Raw genomic sequence first — 22,976 nt, 5'->3', positions numbered from 1 at the left:
ACCTTCAGCCTTATGATATTCAAGTACCTCAGGCAAGATGCATTTTTGATCAAGAAGAACTTGGAGATTACACAATCTGTTGAGCAGCCACAACAGATCTAAGGAGAAAGATTTAAGGACTGGGGGCTAAGTCTGAGGTAAAATGAGGTAAAGGTAGTCTAATACTACAAGACTCCGCCCTTCATTAGTTGTGATCTGAAAAGTTTCTCCAAACAGCTAAGGAAATGCCACAGCCGCTGGCTTCATGAGCTCTTGTCAGGACTGGACATCCATCCTCTTCACAGGACAGACTGCAAGTCCACTTGATTGCTTAATGAAGCTAAAAATAAATGGTGTTCTTGCAAACTACCTTGGCATACCTGGTGGTACTATCAAGACATCCCAACACTGGCGTAAGAGTGTTAGGTTCTCATTAGACAGTGCCACATGGCTAGCTCTGTTTAAAAAGCACCTCATCCAGCTCCCCACTAACCAATCCTCATGGGGAGAAAACCCAGAAATTCTTGAACTTCTTGTCAGAAACTAATGGGTTCTGAGTTTTTGCCACAAACATTTGAATGAGAACAAAAGGTAGAGCAATAGGCTTCACCACAGAGATTGAGAGAAGGTTGTCTTGAAGGTGTACACGAGGAGCATGCTATCTACAATAAGCGTAGTACCTCCAACTGGTGACCACAATCTAAGATATCAGAGAAGAAGGACCACTCCCTGGTACACAGTAATCGAAACTACCTTAGAACATGTGGCGGACAGAAAAAGGTCGACCAAAGGGGAATCTCTGAGCATCTTGACTAGAGGGACCAGCAGATTAGGATACATTTGGATAATACTGACAGGAGGAAAGATGAAGATATTCAGATGTCTGAAGGGATGCTGAAGGGCATTTTCATAGGCAGCCCAGGAGTCTGGAAGAAGAGAGCAGAGCACCAGGGGCTTTCTGTATAACCATGTGGCAAAAATCACTCAAGTTCTCAATAATTTGAAGAGCCTTTCCCCAAACAAGAGAATAGGGACCAATCTGTTCCAATTAACAAGCCCTGGCATTTGAGCTGGTCTGCCAAAACATTTCTTTCTGCCAGAATGTTCACAGCTAAAAATTCATGTGTTAAAAATCCTCTCATGCATCTCCATCACCTACCCTTGTCACTTATCGATACTACAGTGACCATCATACAACCTTGAAATGTTGCAGTATCTACACTGCAACCATACCCCAGATGTTAATGAGCATAAGAGAGTCATTCTCAGTCCATATACCTAAAGCAGAGAGATCTCCTAGGTGTACACCTCACTCCTTCTTGATGATTTGAGAACAGATACATCTCTGGAAGTGGGGAGTGCAAATGGAATGGAATGTAGAGTTTAGGCCAGAGGCCAAGTGCTGGGACCTATGAGGTCATTCAGTGCTGGAAGGGAAATTGAGACTAAAAGGTTACGAAGGTGTAGCAGGAAGAAAGCCCTGCAGCTGCACTATCAAATAATAGTTAGGAGAGGGTGGATAGCAAGATGGAAGAAAGATATGAATGGAGGTACAGTCAAAGGAATGAAAGGGGTTGCAGCTAGGGGCTGAAGGGACACTGCAAAGAACCTTTAGTAATGCCAACAGTGCATACTGTGAGGTGCACTGATGGCACTACCCCCTACAGGGGTGGGGAGTGCAAAGAAACTCCCACTAAGAGGTTCTCATCTTCAAGCCACCAACCAAGGCCCTCCCTTACTCCTGACTCATGGGTATAAGGTGGGAAGAAGGGCTGCATGGGGCCAACAAATGCTGCTTCAGTTGCTGCCGAGGTGAACAATGGTGGTAGTGCCTGAATGGGATGAGCTTCTCCAAGGACAACAGGTGACTGAGGATGACCGGCCAAACATGAGTTGTGTGTTACTATCATGAAAAGAACTGTGCTATCACCTTGCTGAGTTTGCTGAAGTGGCAGCCTCAACCAAACCTCTCTTGGCTGGTGTGTCTTTCAGCATGCTTGGTATCTGCTTGTTGGTTGGAAACTAGAACTGACTTTTCCCAGTTATCATGACCCCAAGGATGTGAAAAAAAAAGAGGCAGTGGTGTCTGTTCTGGAGAAACTGTATCACCATGATGCTGGAACCAGCCAGTCATAGAGATGACTCAAATAAAGCCCATGAAAGTGGACCAAACCTGACACTAGATTGAGTGCTTACGTTAATACCTAAGGAGCTCTTGCCAGTCCAAAACACTGGGCTTTAAATTTGTAGGGACTCCCTTCATGCACAAAACAGAAGTTCTTCCCGGGGAACTGATGGATGGGTATCTGAAAGTAAGCATCCTTTAGGTCCACTGAAAGCATGAAGTTGCCCTCTCAGATGGAATTCAACAGACTACTAAAGTAGTTGTTTCCATCTGCATCAAGTCTATAGTACAAAACTCATTCATTGGAGAGATGTAGATGACCAGTCACCAACTCTCAGGTGACCTCTCACCAAAAATGACTAAAAGGCTGGGGATATGTCATCTACGATTTGTAGCTAATTCTTTCCAACACTGCCCTTGCTTTTGCTGACAGGGCCGAAGCTTAAGAAAAATGGGATTAGCATCTGAGAGAGAAGTCAGCAGCCCTTGAAAAGTAATCTAACCTTCCAGAAGACACAGACTATTCCTACTCATGGCAGCTAGAAAAGGGAACACTCTACCTTAGAGTTCTCCTACCACCTTCTTCCCTTTGCCTCCCCCTCAAGCCAGAGCTGGTACGAAGAAGGGGGTTGCCAAAAGGGGTGGAAAGACTCCTGACCCTTTCATAAAGAGGAAACCTTGGCACTGTGTCACAGTTTTGAAGCAGTCTGAGCCCTTTTGATACTTGATCCAAGGCACACCCACCCCTGGAGGCTTGGCACCATTACTCTTTAACACCCTGTAGGGATGGAAGGACACTGCATGGTGGATCAAAGTGTCCAAGCTATAAGAACACTTCTACGCCACCATTTCAGCTTTAGTCTTTTGAAAATTTACAGAAGAGCCTAAGAGAGATCTGTTCTGCTGAGCAGGGCTACTCTCGGCTAATGCCTGTTGGGAGAAGAGCACAAGTAAGGACACATCTCTAAAACTCAGTTTGCCCACAGGTTGCATTTTGATTCACGAGAAAAGTCAAGTCTTTCCTCTCAACACCCACAACCTCTGGACCTTCACCCTCTCACCTGCAGATGAGACTCATGTAATGATGAAGTTGGCAGGACGATAGTTTACATTTCCATAGGAACAATGGAATTTTAAAGTAACCATGCATACATTTAAAAATATAAAGATTAAATTTTAAATGAAGTGGTTATATAATATAAAATTTTTATATTTATAAACAAACAAAATAAACTACTTACACAGTACTTTGGATTTCTTGCTAGGTAACATTGCCCAAATAACTTCTTTACACGAAACACACTGTAAGACATCTTGTTCCAGTAGTTTCCAGCCCCAGCTAGCACATTCCAAAGGACTTATTTGATCAACAGCCCATAGACCAGGCTCAAAAGAATCTACACGATTATAAAATTCATCCAAACTTCTTGGGAGTTTCTTTCGAGGGGAGTTGTCCTGAACATTTTCCTTTTCACTATTAAGGCCCCTATGAAAAGGATACATTAGTCAATTACAACTATTACTCTACTATTGCTCCACAAGCATTACTGATCCAAGTACAGACACTGTACTGCTATTTGCTATAATCATCACTGCCACAATCATGAACATCTTATTACAATTTTCATTTTTTAAAATAAACTTAGTACTATGGCTATAAAAATTAGTAACAGACACTAATTTTATAAACAATGGACAAACTACAGCAAGCATATTAACAAACCTTTTGAGCAAAAATCAAAATTAATATTACAGCATTAACACTTTTTGGGAGGAGGAAGTGTATGATATCAATTAAAAAAAAATCAAGATGTAAATGCTGCAGGAGCCACCTCTCACCTGCCAAAAAGTATACCACAGATGCATGTCAGTATGAGGCAAAGGGAGAAGGGTATTCCATGTTATGCAAGAGCTTTAGTATCTCACACTATTTCATATTTCATTTACATTCATGATGGGTCAGACTGCAATCAAAGTTTGTTTCTTCTTTCTGGAGTGCAATGAATAGATCAACACATCTCAAGTTGTAGTACAGGTACAGTACTACAGTAAAATATGCAAGCATCCAAGCTAATTTTCTTAATGATCTTTCTTCCTCTTTGGAAGATGTACAGTACCACCAACTTCCACATTATTACAAGCAGTAATACTAGGTGCTAGAACTGTCATAGCTGCTTTCTAGGTAGAAAAACAAACAAGTTTCAGAAAGATAAGTCTTCTAAAGGTGCTACACAAGTAAAGACAGGCTCTCTTACTTAATCCTCCTTCTCATCCTAGACAGACAGAAACTGGGCAAGCTGCATGCTAATGTATTACATAGCAAGGATGTTGCCTTGTAGTGCCAGTAGCATTAAACTTCATTATGGTTAACAGGTATCTAAATCACAGTGAATATGTCTTTTTGTCAATGCTTCACTTCATACATAGCTATCTTAATGTGAAGGATTTATAACAAAAATGCAGCACCTTTATTTTTTAAAAAACATGGCATTATTTCTCTGTTGACTGAATGTCCAACATGCCAACAGCTGCTTGTTCATAAGACACTGAGTGAAACAGATTTGTTATCCTACAGTAAAGTTCCCAAGATGGTGACTGGGCATGCTTGCCTTTTTCTTACTGCATTAATAGGAATGAAGAAATTACACCTGATGAAACTATAGAGGCACTGCCCTATGTTGGTTGTAATGAAAACATTCAGTATGCTTATTCTCCAAAGGCTAAAGATAGAAACTGATAAATACTTTAGATATGAACAAGCGGTTTTTGAAAAGTAGGAGCTGCACAGATCAAATATTACACATTTTTAAAGTAATTTGTATATTTCCTAGGTACATGAAGCAGAGCTTTTATATAGGAGTATCCTTCAGTGCAAGCTGAAAGCTGTTGAAATTGGTGACAATGTTGCTAACTGGTGGTTACAGGAGGCCATTGGGGTGGGGGGATAAACCTCACTGACCTTCCTTCACTATCACTTTTTCCTTTGGCCACAAGGACAAAGCAAGGTGGTTGAGGTGGGTCTGAGTTAAAAAGAGCTCTGGTTTATATACCTAAGAAAAATTAAGTTTCATATATACTTACCACATAATTACACAGCTATAATTCCAACTCGTACGGCAGCCTTTATTTAAAAAATCACAGTAGCACTTCAATATTTAGTGTGTGTGACAAGCCCTGCTCACTAACGGGAGTACAGGCCATCCCAATGGCATGACGATAAGTGGAAATCGCCAGTAACAGAAAATCAGCAAAAAGCACTGATTTTCGGTTATCAACGCCTTTGTTAGGTATGTATTGGTGCCAATACGTGCATATTGGTGCCAATAAACGGAAATCGGCACATATTGGCACTGAAAATCAGTGATTTTCATCACTACACAAGCCCCTAAATACCGGATCGCCAATAACCGAGTCCACCGATAACCGGGGACTGCCTGTACTGGAAACAACTTGGCAGAAAACCTCATTCTGTTTGTGCCTTAAGTCCATGAAAGTTTCATATACAGTATACTTACTTAGTAAGTATATATGAAACTTAATTTTATCATGAAAATAACATTTTCATATAAGTAACTTACCAAGTAATTACATAGCTGAATCCCACATTGACAGGTGGTGGGATACATGGGCATATTCTACTCCAAAACATTAAGTACAGGTAATAGTAATGAATTTGAAATAGAAAAGCTTGCTAGCATTGAAACAATGCTTGTCATTTCCTTACCTGGTAAGAGAGCTACTGCAGGTGAAAACTACCTCTGGAGCCAGGGGTCACCTCTACTTAAGTAGGAGCTTTGCAGGGGAGGATAGGCCTGATTGCTGGCAAAGCATACACAAATGCCCTTGCCATGGGCACAGTACCAATATAAACAAAATTATATTTTCATGATAAAATTAAATTTCATATATACTTACCAAGTAATTACATAGGTATAGTTTCCACTCGCACGGCAGCTTAAATTTAAAAATTCGCAGTAGTGCTTCTATTGTTTTTGTGTAGGTGACTAGCCCTGCCCACTATTGGGGAACAACAGGAACAACAAAGCAGAGGAGCTCACATCATTTGTGCCCTTCCGTCCATGAAAGGGGAGGAGGGAGGGCCCTGATCTGTAGTTACTTGGTATGTATGTTTGAAACTTAATTTTATCATGAAAATAACATTTTCATATAAGTAACTTACCAAGTAATTACATAGCTGTATCCCACATTGACAGGAGGTGGGATACAAGGACATGTTCTACTCCAAAACATTCAGTTTTGAAAATGAATCTGAAATAGATAATTTGCTAGCATTAATACAATGTTTATTGTTTCCTTACCTGAAAAGAGAGCTACTGCAGGTAATTACTACCTCTGGTTGGTGCTCATCTTTACCTGTAGTGGCGTGGCAGAATAGCCATGAAGCGCCTCTACTTTTAAGTGGGAGCTTTGGAGCGAAGGAAAATTCAGATGGCTAGCAAAGCATAAAAGACAGGTGCCCTTGGCCTGGGTGCAGTACCAAAAAACAATAACCAGACAACACTGTCACCTACACTGAAACAAAAACCACCACCAATCCACTGAAAACTGGTGCACACTCCAGGGACATAGTACCCCAAAGCTTCCCAATGACTCGAAACCCTACTTCAAGGCGAGGAGATCAAGAATAAAAGGAATGCTTCCTATGCTTCTCCCCCTAATACCATGCCAGCCACTGATAAAGGTCCCAGGGTAATACAGCTTTCGAACACTGTTTCTATTTCTTTTAAATACAGTGACTGTTAGATGAGACTCTGATTTTCTCAGTCCTGTACAGGTAATACCTTAAGGGCCTAACAGGGCAAAGGACCCTTTCCTCCTCTTCCGGGCCGAGGACATCCATTAAATTCTTAATAGTGAACAAGCATTGCCAGGGCTTGGATGGTGTCTTGTTCTTGGCCAAGAAACCGAGAGTAAAAGAACAGACTGCGTCTCCCTGAGCGAATCCTATCCTTGTCTATGGCCTGAAGTTCACTGACAAGCTTAGCAGTAGCCAAAGCAACAAGTAATAGAGTCTTTCAAGTCAGGTTCCTGAGAGATGGGAACAGAGGGGCCTGTTAAGCACTTGAGAACCACATCAAGATTCCAAGATACGGAGTCAACTTTCATCTGCTTGGAAGTGTCGGAAGATTTAATAAGATCGCTAGGATCCAGGTTATAGGAAGGATCTAGGTTTTCATGCTTAAAAACAGAACTCAGCATAGATCTACACCATTAAATGGTGGAAGATGAGAATCCCTTGGTGGTCCTCAGATAGAGAAAGAAGTCCGCTATCTGAGTTACTGATGTTTTAGAAGACGAGATATGTCTGCTACACAAACTTCAGAAGACTGCCCACTTAGATTGGCAGACTTGGCAAGAAGATTGACGACTACATCTTGCAACAGCTTCTGTAGCTGATCTTGAAAAGCCCTTCGCTCTGACGAGTCTCTGGACAGTCTGAAGCCTGTCAGAGCAAGAGCGGATAATCCCTGGTCAAACCTCCAGAGGTAAGGTTGTCCGACTAGACATGTACTTTGTGGAAGGGGCCTCGGAAAATTCAGCAAGTCTTAAGAGGTCCAGGAACCACTCTTTGCGAGGTCAAAACGGAGCTACCAGGGTCACTGTCATGTTGTGATGAGATTGAAATTTGTTGATAGTGGGTGGGGCTAGTCACCTACACAAAAACAACAGAAGCGCTTCCTTGCGATTTTTTAAATTTAAGCTCCCGCGCGAGTGGAAACTATAGCTATGTAATTACTTGGTAAGTTACTTATTTGAAACAACCAGACAAAACTTTCACCCACACTGAAAACACCACAACCCATCCACTGAGACTGGTGGGTACTCCAGGTACATTATACCCCCTTGCTCCCGAAAATTTGACACCTTACTTCAAGGTGAAGAGAGAGTAGGAGAAGAGATTCCTATGCTTCCTCCCCTAATACCATGCCAGCCACTGAAAATGGTTCTAAGGTATTGCAATTTCAAACACTGTTTCAAATTCCTTCAAATAGTGAGACACGAAGATCGGTTCGCACTTCCAGTAGGCTGACTGCAGAATGGAAGTGAGGGGACATATTTGCCTGAGAGATAATAAGGTAGAGACTGCCCTGACATCATGAGCTTTCACTTTAAAAGTAATCAAAATGTCCTCCTGAATCTGAGAGTGCACCTCAGAAATTAAGTCTTTGACGAAGGAGGAAAATGCTTTCTTAGTCAGAGGGCGCGACAGGTTCTTGACAAAGCACCAGAAGTTACTGGATGGTCCTCTGATTTCAGTCCTGCTCAGATAATAATTTAACACCCTATCTGGACAAAGAACTCTCTTCTTCTTCAGAGCTGAGGTATCCATGGAAGACTTAATGAAGAAAGAATGGGGCCAGGGCTTGGAAGGATCCTCGTTCTTGGCAAAAATCCAAGGGCAAGTAGCAAACTGTGTCTCCTTGTGAAAAAGCTTACCCTTTATTGATGGCTTGGAACTCACTAATATGTTAGCAGTAGAAAAGGCCACAACAAAGAGTCTTTCGAGTAAGGTTTCTCCAAGAGGAGGAACAAAGGGGTTCAGAAGAGGGACCTGTCACCCACTTCAACACTACATCCATTAAGATCTGGGATTGATGCAACACTCAGGACCCCTGTTTAAACACTGAGTTAAACACAGCTTGATACCCCTTAATGGTGGAGGATGAGAGATTCCTAGACCTCCTCGGATAAAGATGGGAATAATCCACAAATTGGGTCACAGGAGTCTCATAAGAAGAGATGTTGAGTCCAAGACACCAGCTTTGGAAAATCGCCCCTTAGCCTGGAAGACGCGGCTAGGAAATCGATGCCTGCATCTTGCAATAACCTTTGCAGCACGTCTTGAAAACCTTTATGCTCTGACAAGCTTCCGGACAGTCTGAAGTCTGTCAGAGCAGACAACCCTTTGGTATCTCTCAAAGTGAGGTTGTCTAAGTAGACACGGTTATTTTTGGGGAAGGAGTCTCGGAAAGTCCATCCACAACCATAGCAGGTCCTGGAACCATTCTTTCATGGGCCAAAACAGGGCTATGAGAGTCACCATAAGCGATGTGCCCAAGACTTGTTCAGCACTTTCCTGACCATGTTGAAGGGCAGAAAGGCATAGAGGACCGAGTAGGACTAGTCTAGCAGGATGGCATCTGTTGTCCATGCTAGAGGGTCCGGGGCCGGAGAACAAAAAAGAGGAAGGCAATGGTTCCTTGAGGTGGCAAACAGGTTCAATGTTGGCCTGTCCCATAGTTTCGCAGATTCCGATAGACCAGCAGATCCAATTCCACTCAGTGGGAAGGACCTGCTTTCAATGGCTCAGTTCATCCGCCAGAATATTTAGTTCACCCTGAATAAATTGAGTGAATAGACTCACCTGATTTGATCTGTCCACAGTAGAAGGTCTCTAGCTATCTGACAGAGAGAAAGTGAGTGCCACCTCACTTTGGTATGTATGTTAGGGCTGTGGTATTGTCTGAATGGGCTACCACAGTCTTGTGAACTACGGTCAAGGAGCACTGAAGCACTAAGTGAATTGCTTTCAGCTCCCTGACGTCGATGTGAAGGTTCCGTTCTTCTGGCGATCATGTCCCAGAAACTTCCAGGTCCCCCAAGAGGACTCCCAAACCTAGAATCAAGGAGTCTGAATAGAAGTCTAGGTCTGGGAACAGAGGATGAAGGACTTTCCTTCCGAAAGTCTACATTTGGACTGCCACCATTGCCAGTCCGACTTGAACTTCAGGTTTATGGGAAATGTGTAAGTGTCCGGCTGTTTCCCTGTCCCAGTTGGCCTTGAAGTAGAATTACCAAACTCTTATATGAAGTTTGCCTAACTTGATGAACATCTTGATGGACGGAAGTCCCCAGTACCCTCACCCTCTGATGGGTCGAGCAAGACAAAAGGGCTAGAAACTTGTGGACCGTCTGAAGGCTGGTGATTCTCTTGGCAGACAGAAAACCCCGAGAAGTCCAAGAGTTGAGACCCATCCCCACATAGAGGAAATCTTGTGACGGGGCCAACTGGGACTTCTGAAGGTAGATGATAATTCCCAGTTCCTAAGAGAGGAGACGTTCAAGTCCTTCGTGCACTTTTCCCTAGAAGGGGATCGAAGAGGCAAGTCACTTAGATATAGACTGACATTCATGCCTAAAAAATTAAGTCATTTGTTAGAGGAGCGAGGACTAGAGTGGACACTTGAGGTGCTGTAGAGAAGCCGAAGCAAAGAGCCCAAAACTAGAAGATTTTAACTGGTGCCAGGCACTCCAAGAGTGTCCTGGAAGATGAACCTTGGATACTTCTTGGAGTCTAGATGGATGGGAAAGTGGAAGTATGCATCCTGCATATCCAAGGTTGTCATCCAATCGCTCTGTTGAATGGATGAAAGGGCTGACTGGCTCGTCTCCATCCTGAATTTCATCTTCCAGATGAAGAGATTGACGGCACTTATGTTGAGGACTGGTCTCCAAACCCCAATGATTTGGGGACCACAAACAGACGGAAGTAGAAGCCTCCTGAGTTGATGTCCTCAACTTCTTCTATGGCTCTCTTTCAAAGGAGAGAGGAGACCTCCTCCAGAAGGGCCGAATGTTTTTCTGAGCCTCTTGAGAAGGCCATCAAAACGATGGGAGAAGGGACTTAAGGGGGGGAGGGTCTCCATGAACGGAATGCAGTACAGTAGTCCTCACTCAGAACTTTGACAACCTACTGTTCTGTCCCTCTGATACTCCACTTCCTCCAAAACTCGAGAAGCCTGGCTTCCACTTGCGCACAGAGGACTTCTTCCTCATTTCTAAGCAAGGACTTGAGCTCCTCTTGAGAGAACTGGCCGAGAAGCGGACATTGGAGCAGGTCCTAGACTTGACTTGGGCTTACTCAAACCAAAAGGATGCAGCTGGAGAGGAGAGACTGTCTTAGGAATAAACGCGGATGAATCTTTAGGGCATTTGGAAGAATGCGCCAGAAGTCGACTCCTATTGGAGATTCGACTTCTGGGCCTGAGTGACTCCTTTAGTGGGAAAGGAGCACCATAAATCTCTCTTCTTCAAAACCCCCAAAGAAAAAAGAGGCAAAAGTTCAAGAGAGCCATCCCTGATGGTCTTGTCCACACGAGATAGTCCCCCAGCCAGTCCGAGGCAAAGTCACCAACTAAATCATTGCCATCTTTAATCTTCTTGGCTAGCGCTTTCACCATCCACTCTAAGAAACTGAAAGCTTCAAGCAACTCCAAGAGGTCAAATTCTGCAGATAAAAAACAATTTCTGCCGGCGAAAACACCAAGCGCTGGGAAGAAGGAGCTTCCCTGGTGGTGTAGGAAGAAAAATCCTAAGGATTAAGCGCGAGGGAGGAAAGACGAAGGAAGCCTTACCTTGCTCCCTTTTAGCAGACAACCAAACTTCAATCTCCTTGAGTGCCTTCCTAGAAGATGAGGAAAGTAACATTGTGGGGAGCCTAGGTTTGTCATCTGGGTGGCTCCTCATCAGGAAGGTTAGGGTAGGAAAGCTTGTTCGCAAATATTGAGACCCATGGTAGGAAACAGGTGCTTGGCACTCCGAGCAGGAGATTGAAACTGATGAGTTGGCGCCAGGTACTCGGGAACTGGCGCTGGGCACTCGGAAACGGGCACTGGGTGCTTGGCAGCTAGTGCCAAGTGCTTGGAAGCTGCTGCCGGGTGCTCAGAAACTGGCGGTGGCTACTCAGGAGCTGATGTTGGGTGCTTGTGAGGAGATGGGCTCTTGAACAAAGACAATGGGCACCTGAGAGGGATCGTTGGGTGCTTGGGAGCCAAATACTGGAGCCCAACAGAAGTACACTCAAGAGAAAAATACTCCAGCTGTCCCTTGCGCTGCAGGAAGGTTGAGGACTGCACCCAGCTCCTTAAACTGCTAACTGGGCGGTGGAGAAGAGTTGTCAGCATTGCCTGCGTGCCTCTTCAAAGGCCAAGACGAATCTAGAAAGCGCTTGTGGGGCTTCCAAGACTGGGCTGGAGCCTAGAGAGTAGGAGGACAACTGATGCATGTCCAAGCTGCCTTCTCCAGCGGCTGTCTGTCAAAACTTGGGACATACTGTAGATGCAACAGGTTCGACTTAGGGGCAGCAACCCGTGGGCAAACCCCACCAGCCTCCCTTGGACTTCCGGCATGTCTTCTCCCAGGTTCAAGGGAGCAGGACTGAGACTTTCGTCTAGGAGAACCAGCGGGACGAAAAGCCACCTCCTTCACTTGTACAACACTTCCTCCAGTCAAGACACCTTTCCAGTGGCTGTCTGCCGATACCTGGGAATGCGCAACAGGTTCAACTGAGGGGGCAGCTACCCATGGGCCAACCCCATCAGCCTCCATTGGACTGTCAGTATGTCTTCTCCCAGGTTTAGCAGAGTATGACAGTGACCTTGGTCTAGGAGAACCGAAGGGATGAGTAGCCACCTACTCCACTGTATTCAATACTAGGTTAAAATCTTGTTAAACCTAGAATCGAGACTGGCACTGGCAAAGGTCAGAAGCAAGGGAGCCAGGTGCGGGAATAGGTAGATTAAAAGTAGGAGGGCTAGTAGCAGGAGAAAAAGTGGGAAGGGGGGAAGAAGGGATAGCAGGGTTACCTTCTAACCTAGGCTTAGCTAAGAGAAGCATGTTTCTCAGCACTAGAGGAGCCACATTCTTCTTCCTATCACTAACTTAAGCTCACCTGGTGCCGAGAGCTTGAGAGCTGGTGCCGGGCGCTTGGGAGCTGGCCCCGGCCACTTGGGCAATCATTACATAAAGCACCAGTTCCTCCTTACTACATTACTGCACCCTACACTTACAGCAAAATATATGTCTCCTTACTACAAGGGTCACATGAAGATTGATCAATCTGTTTTGCAATCTTTGCTACAGTAGCAAAAACTAGATGAACTTGAATCAGACAGAATAACAACAAAAACTAGAAAATTGATCCTGAAAGCTATCAAAGCTTGAAGGATACTCGAAATAAGTGATAATACTTCACCGAAATCCGGACATACAATCGAAAATCAGTGCACTGAACAAAAGCTGCAACAAACCCCCGATGTCACTTGAGAGCCGGCAGAAACAGAATGAGGTTTTCTGCTAAGTTGTTTCCACTACTCCTGTAAGTGGGTGGGGCTTGTCACCCACACTAAACTGTCGAAGTGCTTCTGAGATTTTTTAAATAAAGGCTGCCGTGCGAGTTGATACTATAGCTATGTAATTACTTATTAAGTTTCTTACATAAATTACTTATGCAATGACTCCTGTAACCTCCTACTCGGTCAAGCATACTGATGATGGAGTGGTATGGCCCTGGACATGAGTAAGACTGCTCAAGAGGGGGAACTCAATTCAAGAAAAAACATCAAACAGTGAATTACCCAGTAAAAGAATTCAAGTCGGAAGGCAGTTACGTAATTCTGGCTAATACTAAGTAGGATAATGGGTCCAAAATGTAGCTCCACCCATGCCAATTTCCCTTGTTACAAGTGAGAGAAGAGGGAGACACATCTTGGGAGCTATGCTAGTACTGGGTGCTTGAAGTAAAGTTACCTGTATCTAGCCCAAAAGAGACACTTTTCTAAATGGAGCTATGTGCCTAAACAACTTATTAAGCAACCAAAACAGGTCCAAGGAAAGTATCTATGGACTTGCGGGTGATGTCCCTTCAGTAGAATGAGGAAAGAGATGCCCATCTACACTAGACGCCTGTCCTCATTGCCCAGAAAAAGTGAAGTCATCCGGAAAGACAGAAAGGTTCCACACCCTGACTTTGTGGGTGCTCACATGTGTAAGGTGAGTGATATCTTCCTCAAAGGAGTCACAAGCTCGTTGGGTACCTCACAAAGCCAGCAAGGAAGGGTGTTCCTAGACACCTTCTTATGCTTACCTGTACTAACAATAAAGATGATGAAAGCACATGGGTCCTTTCATATAGAATCCTTCAGCTTGCAATGCACATAAGAAGCATCTTGTCGTGAAACCAGCAGTGAAGTCTTAGTGGGAGGGGTTGAAAGAACTTTTGAATTTTTGTCAGGAACTGATGAGTTCTGAGATTCAGCCACAAATTCAGGACAAAGAAGGAATTAGAAATGGCTAGGATGGAACATGAATTGCTGGTTCTTTAAAAGGAGTACCACAAGTTAACTTTAATATTGGTCATCCAATTAAGTTGGTGCCAATGTTCAATGAAGCTAATGTTGAGTTCTTTTCTGCCTTTGAGAAGTTAACAAAAAAGTTGGATTGGCCTGAGACAATGTGGACTACCTTAATTCAGTGTAGATTGGCTGGTAAAGCACAGAAAGTGTATGTGGCTTTGAGTAAAAGGTAAGTTTAAATTATAACAGGGTGAAAGAGACTGTGTTGAAGGCATATGAGCTTGTACAAGAAGCATACCGTCAGGATGCTTCAAGCAAAAAGCACTTACAAGGAGCAGGACGCTTGGAAGCCGCACCCTGACTCTCCACCAAGGGAGGAACAGAAGGAAAACACTCCAGACTGTCCCAATGACTGCAAGACGGAAGAGGACTGTGTACAGGCTCCTTGAATCTCTTACACGGCACTGGAGGAGAACGCGACCCATTACCAGCACGCCTTTTCAAAGGGTGTGATTCGTCCACAAAACGCCATTAGCGCCTGGGAGAAGAATCATCAGAGCTAGACAAAAGATGATGCACATCCAAGGATATGCCTTTCCAGTGGCACTTGGCTGCAACCTGGGAATCAACAACAGGCCCAACAAAGAGGGCGCCTACTCGTGGGCAGACTCAACCGACCTCCCTTAGGCTACCAGTTTGACACCTCCCATGTTTAGGGGAGTATGACACTGACCTTTGCCTAGGAGAATCGGCAGGATGGGCAGCCACCTCCTCCACCAACACATCACTAACACTAAGCACTACTGGGTGCTCCACTGACAGTGCACTGGCACTAGGCACTCTATATCACTCTTTTTGTCCATAAGGACCTTAACCGATGAGGCTAACTGAACAATAGACTCCACAATTAACTCAAACCTTTTATCAATCTTACACTTGAGGGTGGCAATGGGTTCAGAAGAGAGAGAGCCAGGTAAAGGAGTGGGTTGCACAAAAGGAGAACTGGGAACGGGATCAACATCAACATTAGCATTATTGTTATCATGATCATTATGAGATTCCCGACCAGTTAAAGACTTACTAATCCGTCTAGCTGTCGCCTCCCTCTTCTCATCTCTAGCTAGTTTATTTAAATGAGAACTCAAGTCTTCCACTTCTTCTTACTGTCCCAGTCAATACATTCATCACACCTTAAATCTACTGAACAAACTTGTCCCCTACATTCTGTGTAGACAGAATGAGATTCATAAGATTCCTTGGTCAAACGTGTATTACAGCCTTTACTACAATACCTTAAGCTAGTCGAACTTGAGTCTGACATTTTGCAAATAAGTCAACTAAAGTCACAATTGGTAAATAAGGTATATGAGCTTTTCAGTCGAGAAACATGCCAAGTGCCATTTTTAAAATATAATAAATTACATTAAAAAATACTTTGACCCAGGATGGCGCTTGGGTGTTTCTCGACTGATAGCCTCATATATAAGTCTAATTAACCAAAAGTCACAATAATGAAAAAAAACAGTCTAACTCTATCTAATAATGCTGAAAGGCTATTAAGGTAAGAATACTTCACCAAAACGATGAAAAAACAATAGGAGAAGAGGAATTCCAAAATCATAGCTGCTGCTAAAAGCTGGTGTACAGCCATTGGCTGGCAGAAACAAAGTGAGCTCTTTTGCTAGTTGTTCCTCTCTTACCCCAAAAGTGGGTGGGAATAGCCACCTAGCCAAACAAAATAGCACGACCCACAAATTTCAAAATTTTAGCTGCCAAGCGAGTAAAACTAGTAGCAATGTATTTACTTGGTAAGTTACTTATATAAAACTTTCCATTTCTTCTAATCCCAGCCGTCACATTCAGCACAAGTAAGATCTTTTGAACACTTGTCCTCTACATTTTGCACAGACTGTATGGCTATCATTGGTCGCTTTCATCATCCAGGTCTTGCAACCTCCCTACAATATCTAATCAGACATAATGAATCACAAACTGCAGTAATCCTAACTGAACTGAGCTGAAAAGCTACCAAAACAATCAGTACATCACCAAATCCTTGGAAAAAGCAATGAAAAAACTTCAAAGCAAACCGCCCAATCATTCGATGTTGCGTCAAACGCCGGCAGAAAAGTAATTTTCTCTGTTTTGTTGTACCTATTGTTCCCCGATAGAGGGCAGGGTAGTTACCTACACTATAAAAACAAATGAATTGCTACCACGAACTCGAAATTTTTAGCTGCCACACGAGTAGAAAAGTACAGCTGTGTATTTAATTGTAGGTTACTTATACGAAATCTTAAATTAAGTATTTATATTTTTTAAATGAACCTTACCTCTCCATTATACATCCGATTCCCACTTTTGAAAAAGGAGGTGGGCAAAGTGGAAATCACCCACCTCTTTAAAGGCTACTTAATAACAAAATACTTTGTACAAAACAAGTGTTTGTTTTAACCAGTGAATTCAATCCATAGGCTCTTTGGAGGATGCCCCCCTTCAGCAGAAGGAGGGGTAGGGTTACTGTGCCAAAACCCTGCGGAGCCAATGACGGATAACAGGTAGGCTACATACATACGAAAGGGTATACACTTCTAATACGCAACACTGAGAACCTCCAAGCTTCCCAAAAACCACAACCAGATTTAAAAAGCAGTAGGCCAAAAATGGCTATCTATCAATTCAGAACATAATATCCCCTGCACAAACCAGAATAGTTAATGCTTTGCAATAATAGTATTTAATCTCCACACCATGAAGATACTGTAAACCATAGCAAATACAAGATTACCATGCCACTGAGTCACTTCAACATCTTATCCAAGGATAATTTCTTTCCAAATTTAAAATTGTAGCCATTGCTCACATATCAAGGGGCTACCTTCATTAAAGATAGGAATTAGCATGAAAGTCCTTAACCAAAGACCTAATGACAAGGACATTACATTCCTACTTTTCAGAAGCTCTGGTTTCCAAATCACTATACACAGAAGAACTTTACATCAAGTTTAATCCTTTTAGTGCAATTCCAACAATTCTTAAATTCAGTACTGGACCCCCAAGGGGTCAAGTTCCTCAAGCCCTAGTGACTCCTGGCTATGTAAAAATACTGTTGTAGTTAAGAGCCTAGCCCAAAACTGTACCCAGCCCAAAATAAGGCAAATATAATTGCCTTGTCTTTAGTAATGCCTACCTTATCTGACTAAGATTGTGGGCCTCTCACTCTTTAGCTGTGTCTAAGGCTACTGTGAAGTTTCCATAGAAACTTCTTCACAAGGAGCCTGTTCTAAACGCTTCAAATGGCGACAAAATAATGAACTGAAGAACTGCATACAGATTCCAAGGTAAAATATGTAGAAGAGACCTATAACTAAAGCCAACATGACCCTTTAGCCTTAAAGGCTGCAGCCAAGAAGTTTCCTCATGCCTGAGAAACAACAGAAACCTAACCTTGTTTATAGAGGCATCAGTGCTGGAATAAATCCCTTAATGTGGGACCATGACTTACATCCTGACTACTGGTGTTGGCAGAATCGATTAGTAGATTCTCTCTCAGCACTGATAATGGCATTACAGCGAGCCTTCTCCTCCTGTTCGCCAGGCAAAGTTAGATTAGGTTATAACCATACTGTTTTTTTCACATTTACAGCACTGTTGACTAGGTTAGATCACAACCCTATCTATTATAAGTTAGAGTGCCCTATGTTAGGTTAGATGTAGAGTTCTAGAATGAGATTATGGTTTAAAGAAAATATTTACCTATAAAACAAACCTCTCCTACCCTAGTAAAGCTATTATCTTACTTTAATACCATCTCTTAATACATGAGCATTTTTGCTTTTTGGTTAGGCCCAAGTCTCCTATAAAATCTACTGCAAATTTACTGTCACTGAGATAATAACTACCATCTTGGTGCTTCAACAGTCAAACCCCTGGGACTGGTGCTAAGCTAAACAAGGCAGTCACACACACACACACACACGGGACAGGTAATAGCCTAACTAGATTTATCTTCATTTAATAAACAATATATAGAAGCTAGCCTATTGGTCTTTCTTACCAGACACCCTAAGGATGTCACTGTAATAACTACAATGCCCTTCACAAATTTAGGCCTAGTCAGGCATAGCCTAAGGCCTAGGCTAGGATAGCCTATTTGTGTTGCCACCCAGGTCTGCACACATTTAGGCTACACTTGACTCACATGCTAAATGTGGGCTAACACACTTCTAAATAAAGAGAGTAATGTACTGTGTAGGGTAAAAGTGAAGACTACTAGGCCTAGCCTACCAGTTGCTGATCCGAAGATTTATATACAGCCTTGAATTTACGATTGGTGATTCTAAGTATTAGCTCCGTGCCTGTTTTTACCTTGGAAACTGGTTTTTCTACACTTTTAGGGCTTCTGATACTGGCGGTGCATTTGTTTGCTGTCAGCCAAGTGGAATGTCCCTTCGACGTGTTTAGTAATGGCCTGGGGGGGGGCGTGCCCATACGTTAACAAGTTACTGCACTTACTGGATGTGATACGAACCGTTCCAAACAGATGTACCCATTCTCTGTCTTGTGAAGATCGCGTATGGAAACCCCTTGTTGGATGGACTTCGGGGGTTAATTACAGGTTAATTACATTCGTGTGACAAAAATTGAAGGTAACTCCATAATCAGCAACCAAAAAGCTGTAGAAAAAGTCAAGTTAGAAGGGAATCGCCGCCACGGAGCTACTATTTAGTGCTACCCTACTTAGAATTACCTTACGATTTTGTGCTGGGTACTTCCACGTCTTCTGTTTAAGATAGGCCTAGCCTAATTAGCCTACTGTCTTTTATTGATGTTTTTGGCCTATGTTCATCTCTTGGGTGCTGGTATTATACATGGTGTCCACTTTGCATGCAAACTGGTAGGCCTAGTTATCAAAGAAAAGCGGTGCGGAAGGTAGGCTAGTAGTCTTTCGTTTTACCGCCTAGGCCTATAACCCCGTGTACAACTTACTTGGTCGTTGTGGGCGACTCTGTCAGCGTTGCGAAGAGTTCGGATATCCTTTTGACCTTCTGCTCTATAACGTCAGGTTCGCGTCTGGTCTGGGGGGCTTCACCCCGATTAGGGGCGGAGGCGGCTGGCGCTGCCGCTGCGGCCGAAGCAGTAGACATGCCTAGGCCTGCTTTGGGTCGCACAAGTTTACCCAAAGCTTCCAAAAGGTGCAGTTCAAACCTTAGGCTAGAAATTTCTCGGGTCAAAGTCACCAAAGCGCAGTAACCTACAACTGTCACGTGGGAAAGACGACTCGAAAACTGAAATGTGCTTCTGTGACACAACAATGTACTGCCAGGCTGCCACTCTCATGTAAACAAAACTTGTTTGAAAACGACCTTTGGCGGCGCTGCGCATCTTCTTCTTCCTTATCAATTTACATGTCTAGTCAGTCAAGACCATTAGTATTGTAATTTGTACTGGCTCCTCAGTTTGAAATGTGTTGTGTTATTTTTAAGTGTCTTTTTAATTTATTCCTTATTTCCACAATATGCTTATTAAAAAGTACCTTTCAAGCTGTTCTACATTGTTTCCACAGTCAGGTTGTAGCAGGCTATTTCTAATGATTCATTCCTTGTACACCTAGTAACATGATTATTGTTATAAATAAGCAGTTTAACTAGTCAAATTCTTATCCCTCATATGGCTTGCACGGGGATTTTTTTTTTTACAATAGAATTTAAAATTTAGCCATAAATTAACATTCGCTGTACGTTGAAGCTTTGACATTCAGTCATTCACGTAAGACAGTAAAACTGCATTCTCTGCATATAGGGATTGGGTAGTTTGGGCTCTTTAATAAGTATCCGAAGTCAAATGATTGTGACCGTTTCTAAGAATCAAAATAACTCCAGCGTGGAGTCTTTGGTTCGAAAAATGGCATAAATCGATCGCGGGTTTGATCTGCTTAAACAAATCATCACGTTCTGTGAATATATATATATATATATATATATATATATATATATATATATATATATATATATATATATATATATATATATAGTGCCTTTGCCTATCAATTGAAAGACCTGGGTTCGAGCCTGATGTGAGTCAGAAATTTATATATATATATATATATATATATATATATATATATATATATATATATATATATATATATATATATATATATATATATATATATATATATATATATATATATATATATATATATATATATATATATATATATATATATATATATATATATATATATATATATATATATATATATATATATATATATAGGATAGAAAGTAAGGTGGAAGAAACATAATATGAACGGAGGTACAATGAGAGGAATGAAGGGGGTTGCAGCTAGGGGCGAAGGGACGCTGCAAAGAAGCTTACAGCGCACCGCATGAGGTGAACTGACGGCACTATCCCCCTATGGGGGCATCATCACGTTGAGCCGCCACTGATTAGACATGATGGGTTTTGGGGATGTTGAATAATCCTGACCCGGATGGTTATGTTGGGGTTGGTTTTATATTGCAACTCTTTACATTCTAAAAATTAAACACACATGAAAAGACCAAGATTAATTATTTCTTTCAAGGGCTTGTTTCCAATACAGTACCTGTTATACATACTGTAGTTGGTTGCAAATTGAACAATCACTATCATTATTAAGAATAATAAGCAGTTTATCTAGAACAAGAAGTTAAAAATTAACTCTTTTAAGGCTACCATGAAGATTTTTGTTCTTAATTAGTATAATAATCTTATTTCATGGACTGCACCTCCTTCAAAATGTAATAATTGGATGCGTGCAAATCTTGAAGATTTTGGCCAAGTAAATTTCTTTCAAATGCAAAGATGGGCTGATACTACTCCACTGTGGTGTTCTTGAAATGAAAAACAAGGTGAGTCAACGGCAGGTTTAATTTGTTACTGTCAGATTCAATACAGTATTCCACAATGCCTGACATTTACTAATGGTGATGGGTTTCATATCTGGTAATAAATCATTGGGAGGAATGGACATTTTTATCTAGTCAAAGCGATTGTTAATTTATGAAAATTTGGCTATAAAACCATACATTGGGGCACTTTCAACCATTCAGTGCCTAAAACAATGAAAACAGGGTGTTGGAGTGGTTGACAGCAAGATGGAAAAAAGGAAAGGGGAAAGGAGGTAAAGGCTAAACGGTAGGTGCAGCTAGGGGTCCTAAGGGATGCTGCAAACCACCTTTAGTAATACCTACAAGTATACCTTGCGAGGTGCATTGACAGCACTAGCCCCTCACGGGGGATTGCGATAGTAGTTTAGGCTGCTTCATTAGCACTTCTATTTCCTCTAATGCCTATGTGAGTAGGGATCAAACATATATACTGACTTTGTTGAACAAGGGGATTTTTGGAATAATTTTCTAGAACTTCTAAAGCATAACTAGTCAGTGATTATTGCAAATTTCTGTGGAGGCATATTTTTAATAATTGGAAATGCCAGCCATATTGCAGATAAGTCTGCTAGAAAAAAAAGAGGCATTATTGGGTAAAGAAATTTTTAATCAGACAATATTGCAGCTTTATCATTATTAAGTAGTTTAACCAAACCAATGAAAAATTTAAACTACCACAGGGATGGCCCAACGGATTTGTCTTTGTTAATGATAAGGTTTAGATCTAACCAACAGTACTGAATTACAGCTCTTTCAAAATTTTATAATTGGTTTAGTTGAAAATGGAGATTGACAAAATTTAACCATTTTTCAAAGCTGAAATTGTCAGTGGCTATTTTTTGGATATCTGCACAAAAATTTTCAACTATTGTTACCCTAATGTCTGTACATATAGGGATTGGACTAGTGGGCTTCCACCAAATATCCCAGGGTCAAATGAGAGGAGACAGATGAGAATGACTATTTCTAAGAAGAAATTACTCATGTATGCCTGTTCTTTTGATATGATAAACTCCATATTCAAACACTGGGCTTGATTTGTTTCATTTTATTACTATCATGTTCATTGTTCCACATAAATATTGTAAAAAATCCTACACTGAGGGAAGATTTGAACCCATCTGTATAAATCGCAAATGTGGACCTTTACATCTTAGGTTTTTTGTATGCTACTTAGTTTTCATGGGTATTTCAACAGCTTTTGGATAATACAAGTGAGCACAGACACCTGCTTTACCGATAATCCATGGTGAGAGAGGTTGTGTTACATTTACATTTATTTAAATATTCTATTAGCTCTAGCTGGAAATGGTGGTGAATGATTGTTTACAAAAATCACTCTGATTGAAAGGCTTCTTAGTTCGAGTCACTCACAATGATCTTAGAGAGAGGAGGTTTGCAATTCAACTTGTGGAGATTTATATGCAAGGACTTAAAACTCCAAAACAGATTTGAATCTAAGCTTTTTATAACAAGTCTGATGCTAAGCCATACATTTGGCTTCCATAGTCTAAATCACAGAACTGCTGCTTTGTTCATTAACAAAAGGTTTGACCTGTCAGCTCCTGAAGTTGTATGTTTTCTATCAAATTTAACATGTTTTTTATTTTGGCCTTTACGTATGCAATGTATGGAGTTCTCATCCCACCAAGGAAAACTTTCCTCATTCACTTCTTTTTGTATTTGGAGGCTGTGAAAAACATATCCAAAAATACTATGATGTTAGAGTCAAAAGATAACTAACAATTACAAGACAAAATTATAGAGTGCATTTTAGCTGAGTAGGGAAGGGACACTACAGTACAAAGAACCTTTTGCACAGTAGGAAAGAAATGGGTTATG

At 41.9% G+C, this 22,976-nt stretch overlaps 1 protein-coding gene across 4 annotated transcripts in view; it reads right to left on the bottom strand.

Moving 5' to 3' along the window:
• LOC136841653 (zinc finger C3HC-type protein 1-like) overlaps positions 1 to 19,595 on the bottom strand; it is a 132,865-nt gene extending 113,270 nt beyond the window's left edge. For all 4 annotated transcript variants that reach the window (XM_067108795.1, XM_067108794.1, XM_067108793.1 and 1 more), the window contains exons 1-2: positions 19,189 to 19,595; positions 3,346 to 3,590 (exon numbers count right to left, since the gene is read on the bottom strand). In XM_067108795.1, coding sequence (XP_066964896.1) covers positions 3,346 to 3,590; positions 19,189 to 19,346 — 403 coding nt within the window. In that variant the 5' untranslated portion in view covers positions 19,347 to 19,595. The remainder of the gene's footprint in view (positions 1 to 3,345; positions 3,591 to 19,188) is intronic.
• Positions 19,596 to 22,976: the final 3,381 nt, after the last annotated feature.

This window comes from Macrobrachium rosenbergii, chromosome 9 (genome assembly GCF_040412425.1).
Source record: "Macrobrachium rosenbergii isolate ZJJX-2024 chromosome 9, ASM4041242v1, whole genome shotgun sequence".
NCBI lineage: Eukaryota > Metazoa > Arthropoda > Malacostraca > Decapoda > Palaemonidae > Macrobrachium > Macrobrachium rosenbergii.
Note: the sequence above shows the minus strand (reverse complement) of the source record. Positions and strands in the feature narration are given on the sequence as shown.